General features: G+C 45.8%; 1 protein-coding gene across 1 annotated transcript in view; it reads left to right on the top strand.

The window, feature by feature from the left end:
• The first annotated feature begins 3,566 nt into the window (after positions 1–3,566).
• The window catches only part of Fam186a (family with sequence similarity 186 member A), a 61,381-nt gene continuing 46,890 nt past the window's right edge, over positions 3,567–18,057 (top strand). The window contains exons 1-2 of the mRNA XM_050122494.1: positions 3,567–3,758; positions 7,734–7,880. Of these exons, the coding sequence (XP_049978451.1) occupies positions 3,567–3,758; positions 7,734–7,880 (339 nt within the window). The remainder of the gene's footprint in view (positions 3,759–7,733; positions 7,881–18,057) is intronic.

Below are 18,057 nucleotides of genomic sequence, written 5' to 3'. Positions count from 1 at the left end.
AAAAAAAAAAAAAACCAAACAAACAAACAAACAAAAAAAAACACCTCACTTTCTCACATTGATACCAAACTCTATTCACCATTAAGTTGCTGATACTTTACTTGGCCAGGCAGTGGTGGCGCACGCCTTTAATCCCAGTACTCAAGAGGCAGAGGTAGGTGGATCTGTGAGTTTGAGGCCAGCCTGGTCTACAAGAGCTAGTTCCAGGACAGGCACCAAAGATACAACTTAAAAAAAATTAAAAAAAAAGTTGCTGATACTTATATTTTAGTCCTGCTTTAATCTCCTTGCCAGTAAATTCTCATTATTTTATCTCAGTCATTAAACTCTCTCCCACTAGGATAGAAATTTTAGCACTGACCTCCAAAGCCATGGCTCAGGTGTCTCTCCTGTTTGTCAGTCAACCATCTCTCTCCATAAGGTTTTCCCAAAGACTCTGCGCGCCACAGCTCTCTTCTTCGTGTCTTTCGTTAGCACCTCACAGTCTATCTTTTTTTTTCTCCTTTTTTAGTTTCTTCACAAAAGCTCTATGGTGTGGTCTTCTTGGTTTAGGATACTCGCATCGGCATAAAGGTATCTCAGCGAGTGCTTTTCAGGCAGAAGGGAAGGGTTTTCACTGCCATTAAAAGGCTTCCTTTCCCGTTGCTGATGAGCTCCGTGCTACATGAAAAGAACACCAGAGTGAGAGAGAAATAAAGTTGAATTAGCTCAGTTGGCAAGTATCAGTTGAGGCACTTTGTGGATGCTTTTCCTTTTGCAAAATAAAAGGGTTTTGAGGCTTTTATAATTTGACCACAACAAAGTAGGAAATTCTGAACCTTCCGAATTTCTGGAGTAAATTAGCCTGAGTTATGATTTATGGGAAAAGAGAGGGAGTAGTAACTATAGGTGACAGGGTGAGACTGATTTAACAGTCATTGTACCCTGGACCTCAGGAAATGCATGTGAAGAGGTGTCCACTCCAGTCGGCTTCTCTGGAAGAGCAAGTGAAGACTCCTACTGAATGTGAGAAAAACAAAAGTCACAGCCAGACGTTGGCAGCTGGTGCACACGGGTTAGTGCACACCGGCAACACAGCGGCTAGTGCACAGCGGCTAGTGCACACCGGCTAGTACACACCGGCAATATGGCAGCTAGTGCACACCGGCAACACTTGCATTTGAGCGTGGTATAAGACAAGTTAGGAAGTTACTTGTGGACAGAGGAGGGAGTCACAATATTTTATTTTTGAAATAGAGTCTCAGTCTCCTTGTTATGGGGCAGCACAGCCATAGACAAAGTTGTTTCTGTTTGGGAAGCGAGAAAAACCAGCGCTGGCGCTGAGAGCAGCCTTTTCATGCAAGTGGTGCTGGAAAGGTGTGAGGAGCTTCACAAGGCCAGCCACAGGAGAAAAAGAAAAAGAAAACATAGGGTCTCATTCTGAAGGTTGAACTTGAACTCTCAGCAATCCTCTGCCTCAGCGCCTGAGCACTGGAATTACAGGTATGAGCCACCATGCCTAGCTGACAATGTCATCTTAAAGAGAAACATTTCATTTGATCTGCGTTTATTACCTTTAAAAGAGAACAACAGCTGGGCCCAGAAGAGCAAGGCCTATCATCCTAGCTACCTGGGATCTGAGGCAGGAAGATCAAAAGCTGAAGACCTTGGCCAGGGAAATGACTCAGCAGGTAAAGGCTCTTGCCACTAAGCCTGGTAACCTGAAGAGAGTCCCCAGGAACCACGTGATAGGAGAAAACTGACTCCCACAAGTTACACACACACACACACACACACACACACACACACACACACACATTTGCTCAATCGATTGATCAATCCATCAATGTAATATTTGCCGGGCAGTAGTGGTGCTCACCTTTAATTCCAGCACTCAGGAAGCAGAGGCAAGTGGATCTCTGAGGTCAACCTGGTCTACAGAGTGACTTCCAGGACAGCCAGGGCTACCCAGAGAAACCCTGTCTCAAAAACTAAAAAGAAAAAGAAATTAAATTCAAGTCCAGCCTGGGCTACAGAGTTCATTCAAGCCCAATCTGGGTAATTTAGCAAGAAATGTCTAAAATAAAAATGAAAATAAAAGGGGGTGGAGCTGGGTATGCAGCTCAGTGGCTGCCTGTGGCACGCAAAGGCACTGTGGTCCATCAGCAATGCTGTGTGGAGGGATGGAGGGGAGAAAGGAAGAGCAGCTACACCACGGTTCACTTCTCTTCCCTATGAGCTAAAACACTTAAATTTACAGGGGGCCTGGCGGTGGTGCACGCTTTTAAACCCAACAGTCTGGAGGCAGAGGTAGGTGGATCTCTGTGAGTTTGAGGCCAGCCTGGTCTACAGAGCAAGGTTCAGGATAGGCTCCAAAGCTACAGAGAAACCCTGTTGTCAAAAACGAAAAAAAAAAAACCCAGAGCAATAATTTTGCAATGTTTCCATTTCAATAATTTTGCTATGTTGCACTAGGATACAAAATAGGAAATTTTAGAGAGAGCTTAAATTATACATCTATAATTTTTTTTTTTTTTTTTTTTTTTGTTTTTTGTTTTTCGAGACAGGGTTTCTCTGTGGCTTTGGAGCCTGTCCTGGAACTAGCTCTGTAGACCAGGCTGGTCTCGAACTCACAGAGATCCGCCTGCCTCTGCCTCCCGAGTGCTGGGATTAAAGGCGTGTGCCACCATCGCCGGGCTTACATCTATAATTTTTAAAAATATATAGTACCTATCAAATGATACTACAAAGTTTATGAAGGCATAAACAGAGTAAAACTATGTAAGGATAGACTATACATGGGTACAGCACATTCATGAAGTTACCTCTGAAGTAGGATGGAGGAGGGGACAGACATCTGGGAAGAACAAAGGGGAACTCAACTTTATTTCTAGTGCTTTTTCCTTTATTTAAAGTTCTCTGGCCAAGCATGGTCATGCACACCTGTAATCCCAGCACCTCCCCTGTGGTCATCCTCTTCTCGGGTAGAAGCAGCCTCTAACGGTCGCTTTGATTTTGTGAGTCAACTTAGTCAGGCTCTTTGCAAAAAAACAAAAACAAAAATCAATGGTAAGGGAAACTGTGGTTTCCAAATACCTTCTAAGTTATCAAATGCTAGAAGAGTTAAGGGCCAGATGAGGAGCTCATAGCCATTCTGTTACAGGCTTAACTTAAAACTCTTGTGGCAGAGCCCCAGGAAGAGAGGAGCCAACAGTTACATTGGGAACACAGGAGCTTGGGTTCTAACACTTAGTATCTACGCTCATCGACGCAGGACTATGTCTTCTATTCCTTTAGTGTTCCTGGTCTTTCCTTCCCTCTCCCTTCTTCTGTCACAGCCCACAGAATGTCTAGTTCTTTACACAGAGTAAGCATTCTAAAATGTTCTAGTCAATGATAATGTCACAATGGGCCTATTAATAGCATCATCAAGACTTGAACATTAGAAGGCCTCTAGTTGGTCCAAGCAGGTTGAGCCACAACCTCTTGAAGTAGACTTGCAGCTTCTCAGTGAACACTTTTATTAGCATTTGCCTATATTCTGTGAGAAATAGAAGAAATACAAACAAATCGCCCGGATTTTCAAAATGTTCACCAAAAGGCAAGGTGATTTCAACAGCGAGTCTGATACAGATAACGAAGCCAAGGATCCTTCCATCAAGAAAAGAAAGTCTGAAGGCAGTTTGGATAACTCAAAGGGTTCTAACCTCGAAATCCCATTATCAGTAAAAGCAGTCATCAGGAAGATTGAGCAAGCGAAGCTCCTTCGGGCCAAAGAGGTAAGTAGTCAACTGACTTATAGACCACAGATACTTAGAATCTTGTATGACCAGGTGAACTTTTTGTTTGAAAAGAAAACACTTTACGTCCAAGAGAGCTTACTGACTTTTAGTTAACTTTGACTTCAAATGACACTTTTTTTTTTAAATCAGACTGTGGATAGCAAGCTCCAATTCTGTATCAATCTGTTCAAGCTAGAATTAGTCAAGACGTTTAAGAAGTAAATCAATCAATATGGCTGCACATCTGTAATCCCAGCACTCAGGCAACTGATGAAGGCAGGAGGAACTTGAGTTCAAACAGGAGGCCAGGTTGAGCTAAACATGAACAAAACTTGCCTAGGGGTGGAGAGATGGCTCAGTGGTTAGAAACACTGACTGCCCTTCCAGAGTAACCCTGTCCTGAAAAACCAAAAACCAAAACACAACAAAACAAAACAAAAAAAATTTAAAGAAAAAAAAAAAGACTTGTCAAAAAAAAAATCAAAAGCTGGCTAATCTGGAGATGGCTCAGCTGTTTAGGCCTCTTTCTGCCATACCTTACCACCTAAAGTCATCCCCAGAAGCTACACCTCAAAAGAGAACCAACTCTCCAGCCGCACTCTGGCCTCCACACACATGTAGTGACGCTCACACTCCCTACCAGCAAATATATAAATGTCATCTTAAAACTCCACAAAGCTGAGGCACCAGCTCAGTGACAGAGCCTTGGCCAGCAGGAGCGAGCCTCTTGGCTCAGCTTCAGTGTGGCCAAAAGAGGAGAGAGAGATGTTGGTGATGCTTGCAACATTCCACACAGCTTCCTAGTCCGGGTTCTCACAACTGCAACACCAGTTTGCTCTTAACAGCTTTATTGGGGCTGGAGTGATGGCTCAGAGATTAAGAGCACAGGCTGTTCTTCCAGAGGTCCTGAGTTCAATTCCTACCAACCACACGGTGGCTCACGATCATCCATAGTGAAATCTGGTTCCTCCTCCTGGCCTGTAAGAATACCTGCAGGCAGAACACTGTATACGTAATAAATAAACCTTAAAAAATGATGTAGCAAAACATAACTCAAAATTTCTACAGATTTCTTCCAAAGGTCCTGAGTTCAATTCCCAGCAACCACATGGTGGCTCACAACCATCTGTAATGAGGTCTGGTGCCCTCTTCTGGCCTGCAGACATACATACAGACAGAATATTGTATACATAATGAATAAATAAATATTTTAAAAAAATTCTACAGATGCAAGCTAGGCAGTGGCACCCGCCTTTAATCCCAGCACTCGGGAGGCAGAAGCAGGCAGATCTCTGAGTTTGGGGTCAGCCTGGTCTACAACAGCTAGTTCCAGGATAGGCTCCAAAGCTACAGAGAAACCCAATCTCAAACAAACAAACAAAAACCCCAGCTTTATCAGTCACCTTAGTTACTTTTCTATTTTTTCTATTGCTGGGATAAAACACCTGACCAAGGTAATATATATAAAAAGAAGTATTCAATGTCAGGCTTACAGCTTCAGGGGGTGAGTCCATTATGGCGGACCAAAGCCGCGGTGGCGGAAGCAACTGAAAGCTTATATCTTGATCTGCAAGTTGGAGGCAGAGAGAAAGCTAACAGGGAATGGTGTGGGCTTTTGAAGTCTCAACTCTCACAAAAAGTATTCAGATATACAAGCCTATGGGCCATCCTCATTCGAACTACTACATTCCACTCCTTGGTTCCCACAGGCATGTGGTCATATCATAACAGAAAACCCATGTCGTCCAACTTCAAAGGTCCCCATACTCTTTTACAATCTTAATACTATTTAAAAGTCCAAAATTCCAAAGTCTCTTCAGAGATTCAAGGCAATCTTTTAATCTGCAATGCCCTGTAAAATCAAAATAAAAAAGCAAAGTACGTATTTATAACACACAACGGCAGACAACATACATTACCATTCTAAAAGAGGAATGGGGGCAGAGTGAAGAAATACAGGACCAACGTGTGCATACATAAGACTGAAAGCTAAAAGAGCAGACTCCAAATCCTGTAGTTCCTTGTCTGACGTCAGAGGCCTCAGATGGCTCCACCCTCCCAGCTTTGCCAAAGGAACGCACCACATTAACATCCTTCCCGCCCTCTTGAGCTGCGTCTGCGGCTCCCCTTGGCAGGATTTCCCACTGCTCAGGCATCTCCAGCATCGTGGGGTCTCCAGTGCAATCCAGTCTCTACTTTATGAGCTTCACACAATGGCATCCCTGGGCCTCCTTGAAGAGACTCTCCCCTTCCACGAGCCTGACCTCTGTGGCTCTCCTTCACCGTGGAGGAAGGTGCCATGACCCCTGTCCGCGTGTATCCTTCATGACTCTAAAAGTCAGAACCCTGTGGTCGAATTCTGTTGCCTGCTTGCGATGGAGCCTGGCCCCCTGAATCACATTGACACAAGCTTTTCTTTGTTGTTGCTTTTTAGGAGTAGAAAATTCCTCAGGCCCTTAGAAGTTTAGCTGGTTGGGGTCTTGCCCTAAGGGCACACTTCCTTTGTATTTTTTCAGAGCTGGCCTTTCTTTAATTTCCTCGTCTCTGAGCATAAACCTGGGTTCCAACATTACATTTCTTGTTGCACTTTTTTGCTTCAAGTTGTACATTTTGTATTTTTGTCCTACTTATTTTTGCCTTTGTAGAATCACATAAGCGATTACTAATAACTGAATGAAAAAGGAAATAAATAGAGGACATGACTGCTTTTTATTAGAGATATGAGGTGTTAGGAATATTTTCCTAACCGAGTAACTCCGCCAACGCAAAATAATCTCAATCAAGCCAAATCAGACCAAATTAAAAGATATCCAGGTTTAATTAGATACCTGTGCTCCCATGTGGCCCCAAGAGGAAACGGGAAGCCACCAATGTGACCACCAGAGAGGAAGAGGGAAAACCATATGTTTATTTTCTGGGGAGCAGTTTAAATAGCGTATGGGAGCCGGGCGATGGTGGCGCACGCCTTTAATTCCAGCACTCGGGAGGCAGAGGCAGGCGGATCTCTGTGAGTTCAAGACCAGCCTGGTCTACAGAGCTAGTTCCAGGACAGGCTCCAAAGCCACAAAGAAACCCTGTCTCAAAAAAACAAAAAAGGAAAAAAAAAATAGCCTATGGGAGTGGTCTTGACCTTTCCTGGGGAGGAGTCAAGGTTCAAGGGGCACAGAGGAGGGGCCTCAAAAGATGAAGGCTGAGGCTGGGATTATATTCCAGACTGTTTGTATAAAGGGTGACAGGAAGCTGAGTTGATATCTATGACCAACATTTAAGCTCTCTTTGGAGAAAGGGGCGTCAACTCCAGTCTGGCTACTTCCTGCGTGCATGGAGCAACATGGGGGAGGGGAGGGCTGGGTGTTGGTGGGTTTATGCATAGCAAGAGGTGTGGCTGGAGAGGCATCCTGTTTACTGTCATCCCTAAGACACCAGGCATCTGTTAAGGTAGCTAAGAAGGCAGGTGTCAAGCGTCCTGGTCCTGCGGAGTTGCCTGCTTGAGCCTGGAGAGATGGTACCAGCAGGGGTGTCCCAGAAGCTTGGCAGCCAAGGGGGTGGTGAGGATTACCCTGTGAAGTTCTGTCCATCGAGGTTTAGGAGACCTAGGAGTTGTCTGTTTGAGGAGTACTCTATCCCCTGGGGAGAGGGGGGCAGATTTAAGGGCATTAGGGTCCACTGGTGTGGGGGCAGGGAGACAACTGTCAGCATGTGAACAGAGAAGGGACCTCAGAAGAGGTAGGGTAGATACCCCGCCAGTGGAGGAGTATGGACTGGGAGATGATGGTTAAGGAGAAAGGGCCTGACATAAAGCAGCTCAAAAGGCCTCAGCCTGTAGGGGAATGAGGGGTAGCCCTGAGGCGAGTAAGGGCAATGGGGAAAAGGGAGGGCCAAGATAACCTGAGTTCAATGGAAAGCTTGGTTAGCCGTTGTTTGGTGAGTCCATTGGCCCTCTCCGCCTTTCCTGAGGATTGTGGATGGTAGGGGATGTGGAATTTCCAGGAGATGTTGAGAGCTTCTGACACAAGCTCCATGACCCTGGGCCACCACATCTGCCATTTTCCTGGAGGCCGGAAACACTTCTATCCACCCATGATTGGCCTGGACAAAGTGCTCTTGAGAGCCTCTCGAGTGAGTTCAGCTGCCGCCGCCAGGGCTCTTAGACATGGTTGCCATCCACAGACAGTGAAGTCCAGCTGTTTGGATAAAAAGGCAACAGCCCGATCGAAGGCCCAGCCTGTTGAGTTAGAACTCCCGTGACCACTCCAGACCGCTCATCTGTATAGAGATGGTAAGGCTTCACGTGGTCTGGAAGAACAGAAGCAGGGGCAGTCAGAAGGGCATCCCGCAGTAGAGAGAAGTGGTGGTGGACGATGGCCGGGTGGGTGAGAGGCCCCGTGGGAATCTCTCTGGCTGCTTGGTACAGAGGCTTGGCTGTAATGTCAAATTTAGGGATCCAGTGGTGAAAGAACTCTAGCAGGCCGAAAGTTGAGAGGATTTGAGCTCCTGTGGTTGGAGGCTGTAAACCCCACAGGGCCTGGATCCTGTCAGAGGTGAAGGTTTTGGACTCTGGGCTAGGTTGAACACCATTGTAGGAGAGCACTTCTGAGCCTTAATTGGTCAGACTCAATATCCCAGGGATCCAAGGACGTTTAGGACAGTAAAGAAGGCATCTTTTAGGTCCAGAAAGATAAAGTAGGAGGTGGTAGGAGGGACGTGCGCAGAGGTGGCCTGTTGGGACAGAGACTGTGTAGGACTGCAGAGAAGCAGTTCGTCGTCACACTGGAGGAGCGTGCTAGAACCTGCGTCAAAGTTTGAGCAATCTCGAGCCAGAGCTTGGCCAAAGAAATGAAGGCTGTCCTGAAAACCCTGAGGGAGAACAGTCCATATAAGCTGTCTGGAGGATCAGGAGTCAGGGTCCTCCCACGTGAAGGCAAAGACGAAGTATGAGTCAGGGTGTAAAGGGACAGTAAAGAAGGCATGTTTTAGGTCCAGGACAGTAGAGGAGCCTTGTGAGAGGAGGCTGCTTGTTTAGCCTGGCTGCCCAGAACCAAAATAATCACACAGAAACTGTTTTAATTAAATCAGTGCTTGGCCCATTAGCTCTAACTTTTTATTAACTAGTTCTTGCATATTAATTAAACTCATTTCTAGTGTTCAGTGTATTGCCACGAGGCTGTGACTTACCTGGAAAAGTTTAGGCATCTCTCTCTAGGGGGACTACATGGCTTCTCCCTGACTCTGCCTCCCTTTTCCCTGCATTCAGTTTAGTTTTCCCCACATATCTAAGTTCTGCCCTGCTATAGATCCAAAGCAGTCCTTTATTAACCAATGGTATTCATAGCATAGAGAGGGGAATCCCACATCACCATTTGTTGCAAAGAAGGTCACTAGTTGGTTCCTGGCTGCTTAGCCCCAAAATAATCACACAGAAACTATATTAATTAAATCACTGCTTGGCCCATTAGCTCTAGCTTCTTATTGGGTAACTCTTACATTTTAATTTAACCCATTTCCATTAATCTGTGTATTACTATGTGGCAGTGGCTTACCAGGTAAAGTTCTCAGCGTCTGTCTCTGGTGGTGCTCCATGGCTTCTCTCTGACTCCCCCTTCTTTCTCCCAGCATTCAGTTTAGTTTTCCCTGCCTATCTAAATTCTGCCCTGCTATAGGTCCAAAGCAGTCCTTTATTAACCAATGGTATTCACAGCATGCAGAGGGGAATCCCACATCAAAAGAGGAGGTGGCAGGAGGGACATTAGACAGGAGATTATGTGGGTTGTTAACCAGTGGGTGAACTAGAATAATCGCCTCATTTATGAGGCGGAGGTCTTGAACCAAGCAGTAAACACCAGAGAACTTACGCATGGGAAGAATTGGAGTGTTACAGCACGGCGAGTCAATAGGAATCAAAATAGGCTTAAGGTCTTGGCGGTGGGTTTTAGAAATAGGAAACTGGGGTCTGGAAGGGAAGGACGAAAGGTCTTTACAGCAAACTGTAAAGTAGCTGGTGGTGAGTAGCAATCACAGGAGTGGAAGTGTCCCATACTTGGGGACCTACTGGATCAGGAAGAGTAGGGACAGGACAGTCTGGGGCAGGAATCTGTGAGGCTATTAAAGTGAGAAGAAAGTGTGACTCAGGAGAGTGTGTGGGGGCCAAAGTGAGTGTGGCCCCGAAGCAGCTGAGAATATCTTGACCCAGTACAGGTGAAGGGCAAGTAGGTATTACTAGGAAAGAATGAGAAAAAAATTGCCCTGCAAGAATGCAGGGCAGTGGTAGTTTTAAGTGGGGAAGAATGGATCCCATCTACTCCCATGACTGAAATTGGTGAGGGGAACATAAGACCTGAGTGAGATGTTAAAACAGAGTAGGTAGCCCCTGTGTCCAAAAGAAAAGCAATGGACTTACCTGCTACCTGCAGCGTTACCCTAGGCTCGGAAAGAGCTATGGGAGTCACCAAGTCTGGGCTGCGTCAATCCTCTGCAAGTCTGAGAAGTTTGAAGGCTGGCACAGGCTCTCTTGCTGATGTTGGTGAGGCTGGACCTCTGTGGCATGGCATAGAGGACAAGTCCGTACGGAGGCATTGTGATTTCCAGTGTCCAGGCTGCTGGCAGATAGGGCATGGCCTCGTGGGAAGCCCAGGGCAATATCGTGCCAAATGGTCATTTAGGCCACATTTGAAGACTGCCAGTGAGGTTGACTTAGGCTGAGCTCTGCCGGGATGGAGCCTCATGGTTGACTTACCTTGTGCCCCTTCCAGTGGCCTTAGGGCAGCTGCTAAGGCTTGGGCCTGCAGCATTGCTGCCTGTTACAGCCTGGTCTGTCAGGAAGACTCAGCTGTCTCTTCTCAGGCATTAAAAACTTTAAAGACCATTTTCAGCAATTCCTGTATGGGGGTTTGGGAACCTTCCTCAGCCTTTTTAAACTTTTTTCTTTTTCTTTCTTTTTGTTTTTTTGAGACAAGGTTTCTCTGTAGCTTTGGTGCCTGTCCTGGAACTAGCTCTTGTAGACCAGGCTGGCCTCAAACTTACAGAGATCCACCTGCCTCTGACTCCTGAGTGCTGGGATTAAAAGCATGTGCCACCACCGCCCGGCTTAAACTTTTTTCTAATATCTGGTGCTGGCTGAGAAATAAAGTAGGTCGCCAGGACTGTGGCTCCCGCTGGGGAGGCTGGGTCCAGCCTGGTATATTGGACCACGGTCTCTTGAAATTGATTTAAAAATTGCTGTGTTTTTGTCAGCTAGCTGTGTGATCTCTTGAAGTTTGTCAAAATTAACTACCTTTTCTGAGACCATTTCTGTATCCTGAAGGAAGCAATGAACCATGGTGTCCCACCTCTGTTGGCCACTTTGGCCAGGTTGGTAGTCCGAATGTGGTTCTGTGGCTGACACAGTCACTTCCCCCACAGGGACCGTACTGTCTACCAGATGAGTCTGGTCTGCATATTGTCTTGCTGCTGCCTGAATTCTACTTAGCTCCTCAGGAGTGAGGGTAGAAGCTTGGATGACATAGTATTCATGCCAGTTTAGATCATAGGCCTGGAACAGATAGGAAACTTTAATATAAGCAGAAGAATTAGGAGAGGAACCCAGCCACTTTTCTATTTGAGAAAGATTTGAAAGAGAAATGTAGGAACATGGACTTTAATAATGCCATCAGCTCTAGCTACTTCTGGGAGAGGGCAGAGAAGGTCAGGGATCTGATATGGGAGGAGATTGGGGGGGGATTGGGATGGTAAACCCAGTGCTGTGGGGGGAGGAATGGAAGGTGGGTAAGGGGAAAGTTGACCTTGAACTTCAGCTTTGGCTAGGGAGGGAGTAGGTGTGAGTGGGTGCTGAGAGGAATGTGGAGAATGTTGCTCCATGTTGTGCCCAGATTGCGACCCCCAGAGAGGCCAAGACTGTAATTAGCAAGGTTTAATCAGCATAATACAAAAATGTTTGGAACCCCTGTCTCCAAAATCCCGTTGCAGTGAGGAAGAGAGAGGAGTTTTATCTCCTCTATGGGGTAAGTTTTTAAAGGCATAACTATAAAGAGGTTTTTTGAAGCTGCTTTGGCACGGGTGCAAGGACTTTTGTTCCCTCCCATTCTGCTAAGTCAGCTTTCTCCTTGTTTGTTTTTTTTTTAATTATTTATTTATTTAGTGTATAGCATTTTACCTGCATGTATGCTTGCACACCAGAAGAGGGCACCATACAGTTGTGAACCACCATATGGTTGCTGGGAATTGAACTGAGGACCTTTGGAAGAGCAGCCAGTGCTCTTAACCTCTGATCCATCTCTCCAGCCCTCACCTTGTTTGTTTGTTGGGTTTTTTTTTTTATCACCAGGTGTGGCTGACTGGGCTAAGTGACCTTGTGCTGGGGATCTCCTGGGTGGGAGGCTGGGAAGGCCACTATCTACTATCTTCCTGGGAAAACATTCTGCTAGGAAATTTCTTCTAGCCCCTTTGAGAATAAGGGGTGAGGGTCCTACACGCCACAGGAGAGGATTGGGTAATGAGGGTTCGAGGGAGTGGGGGAGAGGCCAGTGCCTCTGGCTGCATGGTTAAGGCTGAACTATCTGGATCCCAATTCCCAGATGACCGGGAGTCTGGAGGCACCATGATCCTAGTGACCAAAACTGGTGCTGTGAGACACTGGCTACTGAGGGAGGGGTGAAAGGGCAGTGCCCAGAAACCATGGACATGGAGAATTCTGTCCATTTGTCCCCACAGTGACAAAAATTTTCTAGGTCTCAGAGGACGAGGACGGTAAACAGGGTTTCTCCGTGGCTTTGGAGCCTGTCCTGGAACTAGCTCTTGTAGACCAGGCTGGTCTCGAACTCACAGAGATCCGCCTGTCTCTGCCTCCCGAGTGCTGGGATTAAAGGCGTGCGCCACCATCGCCCGGCTAGAGGACAGTAAACTTAAGGCTTCACTCACCACATCGTGTCCCATTGCCAAGATCGTATTGAGGCCAAATCTTAGGGCATATGTAGTGATGAGGAGGCAAGCAGGCCTGCTTTTTGTTCTGCCCGGCTCCCGCAGAGGTAGCTTTACACCCAAAATAACAACACACAAATTGTATTTTTTTAAACACTGCCTGGCCCATTAGTTGTAGCCTCTTATTGGCTAATTCTCACCTCTTGATTAACCCATTTCTAATAATCTGTGAACCACCACAAGGTGATGGCTTACCGGGAAAGATTTAGCATGTCTGACCTGGCGGCTGGCTCCATGGTGTCTGACCAACTATGCTTTCTTTCTCCCAGCATTCTGTTCTGTCTATTCCACCTATCTAAATTCTGCCCTATCAAAAAGCCAAGGCAGTTTCTTTATTAGCCAATGAGAGTAACACATAGACAGATGACCCTCCTCCATTAGGCATAGAGAAATTAGTCACTCGGGACAGATTGTATGAGACAGTCCCAATTTGTAAAGATTTTGTAAGAGGCAGCCCAGGGGTGATAATGGATCTGGCTTCGAATTGCAAGCACCCATTTTAAAAGTCTATGTCCACTTGTGTGGCTCAAGTCTATCACAGTGCGTCCGCTGAAATAACTCTTGGGCCAAAACGGGGCTGTGAAAATTGAATGTCAGGTGTCCTGGACAAACAAAATTAAGTTCAGCTTAAGTCTCAGCTTTCGCCACATGGGTCAGGCTTTTCGTGCAGACCATGTCTTCAACAAAAGCCCAAAATCAACACAAGTAAACATAAACAGGTTTCCCAAAATCCTATTAGCATAGACAAGAAAAAGGGACTCACTAAGACGAAGTCAATCTAGCCCTGAAGCAGTTTTAACCTGGTGGAGAGCAGGGGGGTAAGGATGTTCCCAACATGTGGCCATGGGCCTGCAGAAAAAAACAACCCCTTGGTGGGAGCTCTAAGATGTTAGGAAATGGGAAGCCGCCAATGCAACCACCGACCACTGGAGAGGAAGTGGGAAAACCATGATTATTTTCTGGGCAGCAGTTTAAATAGCCTGTGGGAGTGGTCTTGACTTTTCCTGAGGAGGGGTCAAGGTTCAAGGGGCACAAGGGAGGGGCCTCCAAAGATGGAGGCCGAGGCTGGGATTACATAATTTGGAGTCCAGAGAGAACATTGCCAGACTGAGCTGGGCCTTGTGAGGAGAGGGAGGGCAAGAGAAGACCCATCAACCAGGAGGGGCAGCATGGAATAAGAGGCCAAAAGGCAAAAGGGCCAAAAAGGGTTTGGGTAGCCAAAATAGCTAGAATACATAGGAATATATGGGAAGGGCAGCCCTGCACAAGGACTGGGGAGGTCAGGGTAGGGTAGGGCTTTGGCCAGGAGGGTCCTGTAACAAGTAGGGACAGAGGAATGCTGGGAGAACCTGGTAGCCAGAGTCTGCCTTGATATGCTAATAGGCACTTGATCTGTTTGTCCTGGGTTTGAATATTAGCCTGCTTTGAAATCTCCTCCCCCAAAGAAATTAGTCCATGATTTTTAAATTTAGACTGAGGCAGATTCTTGGGACAAAGGCAGAAGGCAGCCACATTCTTGGTCAAAATATCACAAGACTGGCCTGTAGCCAAGTTACTAATGTTCTAAGTACTAAACTCTTGAGTTGGTCCTCCATAATCCACATCACTCTCAGCACTTTTGTTGTCCCAGCTCCTACTTGGATATTCCATTAAATCCTGCTTATAGTATTCAAACACTTTCCTAATCTGATGTCCCAAAGTCTTGCACATTCCTCTAAAAGCCAGCATGGTCTGGCCTGCTACAGTAACACCCCACTCCTGGTACCAACTTCTTCTTAGTTATTATTTTTTTAATGCTGTGATAAACTACTATGACCAAGGCAATGTATAAAAGAAAGTGTTAAACTGGGAGGTGGTGCAAGCTTTTTATTCCAGCACCTGTGAGGCAAAGGCAGGGAGATCTCTGTGAGTTTGAGACCAGCCTGGGATAAAAATCTTGTTTCAAAAAAAACCAATAAATAAATAAAATACACACACACACACACACACACACACACACACACACACACACTGGAAAAACCCAAGAACCTCACAAAAAATAACCACAAAAGTACAAAATTAGAAGTCAAAATATACAAGCACAAAACCAATAAGACAAAAACTGCCCTCCAAAATTTATATGAGATAAAATGTTTACAAAAAAATACCATTGAGTTAATTTTGTGTTGGTCATCTACTCTGTGGGGTCTACTTTGAAGTGTGCTTAATGTACTCAGAGAGACCCCATTGGAGAAGACTCATTTTTCCTTTGCAAACAGGTACCAATTGCATTCAAGAGACAGAGGTAGGCGGATCTCTGTGAGTTTGAGGCCAGCAGAGGGAGTGCCAGAACAGGCTCCAAAGCTACACAGAGAAACCCTGTCTCAAAAAACCCAAACAATAAATAAATAAAAAACAAACAAAAGAATTTATTTGTTTGTTTTTTTCTAGAACTCACTCTGTAAACCAGGTTGCTCTCAGACTCACAGAGATCCACTTGCTTCTATTTTCGTGCGGTTGGCTCCTTCTTTTCTCACTCTTCTCCACTCCCCAGATTTCTCATATTCATTCTCTCTGCCTGCCACTCGTGCCTGTCCTTTCTCCTTCCTTGCTATTGGCTGTTCAGCTCTTTATTGGATCAATCAGGTGTTTCAGGCAGGCAAAGGAACACAGCTTTACAGAGTTAATCAACTGCAACATAAAAGAATGCAACACATCTTTGCATCATTAAACAAATGTTCTGCCTCATAAATAAATGTAACACATCTTAAAATAATATTCCCCAACACTGGTGTGTAGAAAAGCTATTGAGTTTTGTATTTTGTATGCTAATTTGATTTCTGCAGCTTTGTTGGAAGTACTTATCAGATTCAGCGGAGCCTGTTCTGGCGGAGTCTGTACAGTCCTGCAGTACCTTGGCCTCTTTGACTAGAGATAGTAGGAATTCTCCCTTTCCTATTTGTATCCTAACTTTGCTGCTTTTCCATTGCTGCAAAGAGACACCAAGACCAAATCAGGTTATAAAAGGAAGCATTTAGTTGGGGGGCTTGTTTGCAGTTTCAGAAGGTGAATCCATGACCAACAAGGTGGGAACATGGTGCAGTAATGGTGGAGCAGCCGCTGAGAACATAAGTTGAGGCAGCAATTGTGGCAGAAGTGAGACTGGGCCAAGCCCATTCCCAGTGATACACTTGCTCCAACAAGGACCTTTTAATCCCCCAAGACCAACTAGCAACCAGCGTTCAAATATATGAGCCTATGGGGGCCATTCTCATTCAAACCACCACGGATCCCTTCTCTTTCTCTTGGCTAATTGCTCCAGCTAAGAATGTACGCAGTATGTTGACCAGAGCATATACAGTGAGCACTTTGTGTTGAAATAAGGAGCGGTGGGGCTGCGTCCCCAACACCCCGGCCGCTTGGCTAGCTCATGCCCGAAATAACAACACACAAACTGTATTCATTTAAGAACTGCTTGGCCCCTGAACTCTAGCCCTTACAGGCTAATTCTCGCACCTGGACTAGCCCATTTCTAATGATGTGTGTAAGCACCCCAAGGTGTGCTTACCGGGAAGATTCTAGCCTCCGTCCATGCTGTCTCTGCTCCAGAGCGCAGAGTTGTTGTCTGGTCTCTCCGGGAGCAGAGCAGAGTCTGACCTCACTTCCTCTTCCGCCCAGCATCCTATCCTGTTTATTCTGCCCACCTATCTTATAACCTATCAGGGCCAGCAGTTTCTTTATTACTCAGCCAATGAAATCAACAGATTGATATATGACACTCCCACATCAACTTTGACTCTTAGATTTTACAGGAAATGCTTTCCTCATTTTTTTCTCCATTTAGTATAATGTTGGCTACAGGTTTCTCAGACATGTGTTATTGTATCAGGCTACATTCCTTCCAGTCCTAGTTTCTTCAGCACCTTTATCATGAAGGCAGGTTGAAGATCAGCCTGCCTCAGCAGAAGGTGGAGGGAGTGGGCATCGCTTGTCTCTTAAAGCCTGTGCCTCTCAAGTGCTGGGATTAAAGGTGTGGGCCACCACCACCTGGTGGGGTCTTAACTCCTTAGGTGTCTATTGGTCTCAACACACAGTCTTCCGGTCTCCCTGAGCTTCATCCTCACTGCACACCGTCTGTCTACAGAAACTTACCACATCCTCCTTAGAAGGGCTCCTATGTCATATTAGATCGTGTCCAAAATACAAAATAATTAATGAATATTCCCCCACCCCCCGTGTTTTGAGATAGGGTCTCATGTTAACCCACACTGGCCTCCTGTAGCCCAGGCTGGCCTCTAACTCACTTTGTAGCCACAGATGACCTCAAACTTCTAATCCTTTTGCTATTATCTCCCAAGTGCTGGGATTACAGGAGTGAATCACTTGGTTTTCTGTGTTGCTGGGGATGGAACCCAGAGCCTCATGTAAATGCCAGGTGAGCACTCTGCCAGGCTACATTCCAATCCTAGGGAATTACATGGAATATTTTCATGTAAAGTGAAATTTTCAGTTTCCCCATTGGGTAATGGGGACAAAGTAGGTAAAGGTAATTTTTTTCCCAGTTTATTACAGGGCTAAAACTGGAGAAAAATAAAATCCATAATAGATGTCCTGGGCATTGAGAAGGGGAAGCTCCTGAGACACAAGGCCCAGCAACCTTTAACAGTATCTTCTGTAGGAAGTGGGCACGGAACTGCCATTTGGTGTTGATGAACTGCTATGTTTATCTCTGGGTTCATCCTGCTTCACATGAGTCTTCGCTTGGACTTTACTCTTTCCACTCATAGACAGTATCTGTCTATCTGTCATCTGCCTGTCTATCTGTCTATCTATCAGCCTGCCTGCCTGCTGCCTGCTTACCGACCTAGACCTATCTACCTATCTCTCTATCTTAAGGTTTTTATTGCTGTGAAGAGATACCATGACCATGGCAATTCTTATAAAGAAAACATTTAATTGGGGTGGCTCGCTTACAGTTTCAGAAGTTCAGTCCATTATCATCATGGCAGGGAGCATACTGCATCCACTACCTTGAGAGTTCTACATCTCGCAGGTAACAAGAATCGGCTGAAAGTCACACTGAAGGAAGCTTGAGCGAGAACCTCAAAGCCCACCCCTACAATAACACACTTCCTCAACAAGGTCACACCTCCTAATAATGCCTCTCCCTTTGGGGTCCATTTTCTTTCAAACCACCTCACTGTCTGTCTGTCTAGTTAGTTTTGAGATGGGGCCATTCTATGTACCCTTGGCTGTTCGGGGTCTCACTCTGTAGACCAGCAGGCTAGTGTCAAACTCAAAAAGATCTTTCTGTCTCTGCCTCTCAAGTACTGGGATTAAAGTG

Source organism: Alexandromys fortis, unplaced genomic scaffold (genome assembly GCF_014885135.2).
Source record: "Alexandromys fortis isolate MF-2015 unplaced genomic scaffold, M_Fortis_MF-2015_v1.1 scaffold_216, whole genome shotgun sequence".
NCBI classification, from domain to species: domain Eukaryota; kingdom Metazoa; phylum Chordata; class Mammalia; order Rodentia; family Cricetidae; genus Alexandromys; species Alexandromys fortis.
The sequence above is the reverse complement of the archived record's forward strand: the minus strand, read 5'-3'. Positions and strand labels throughout refer to the sequence as shown.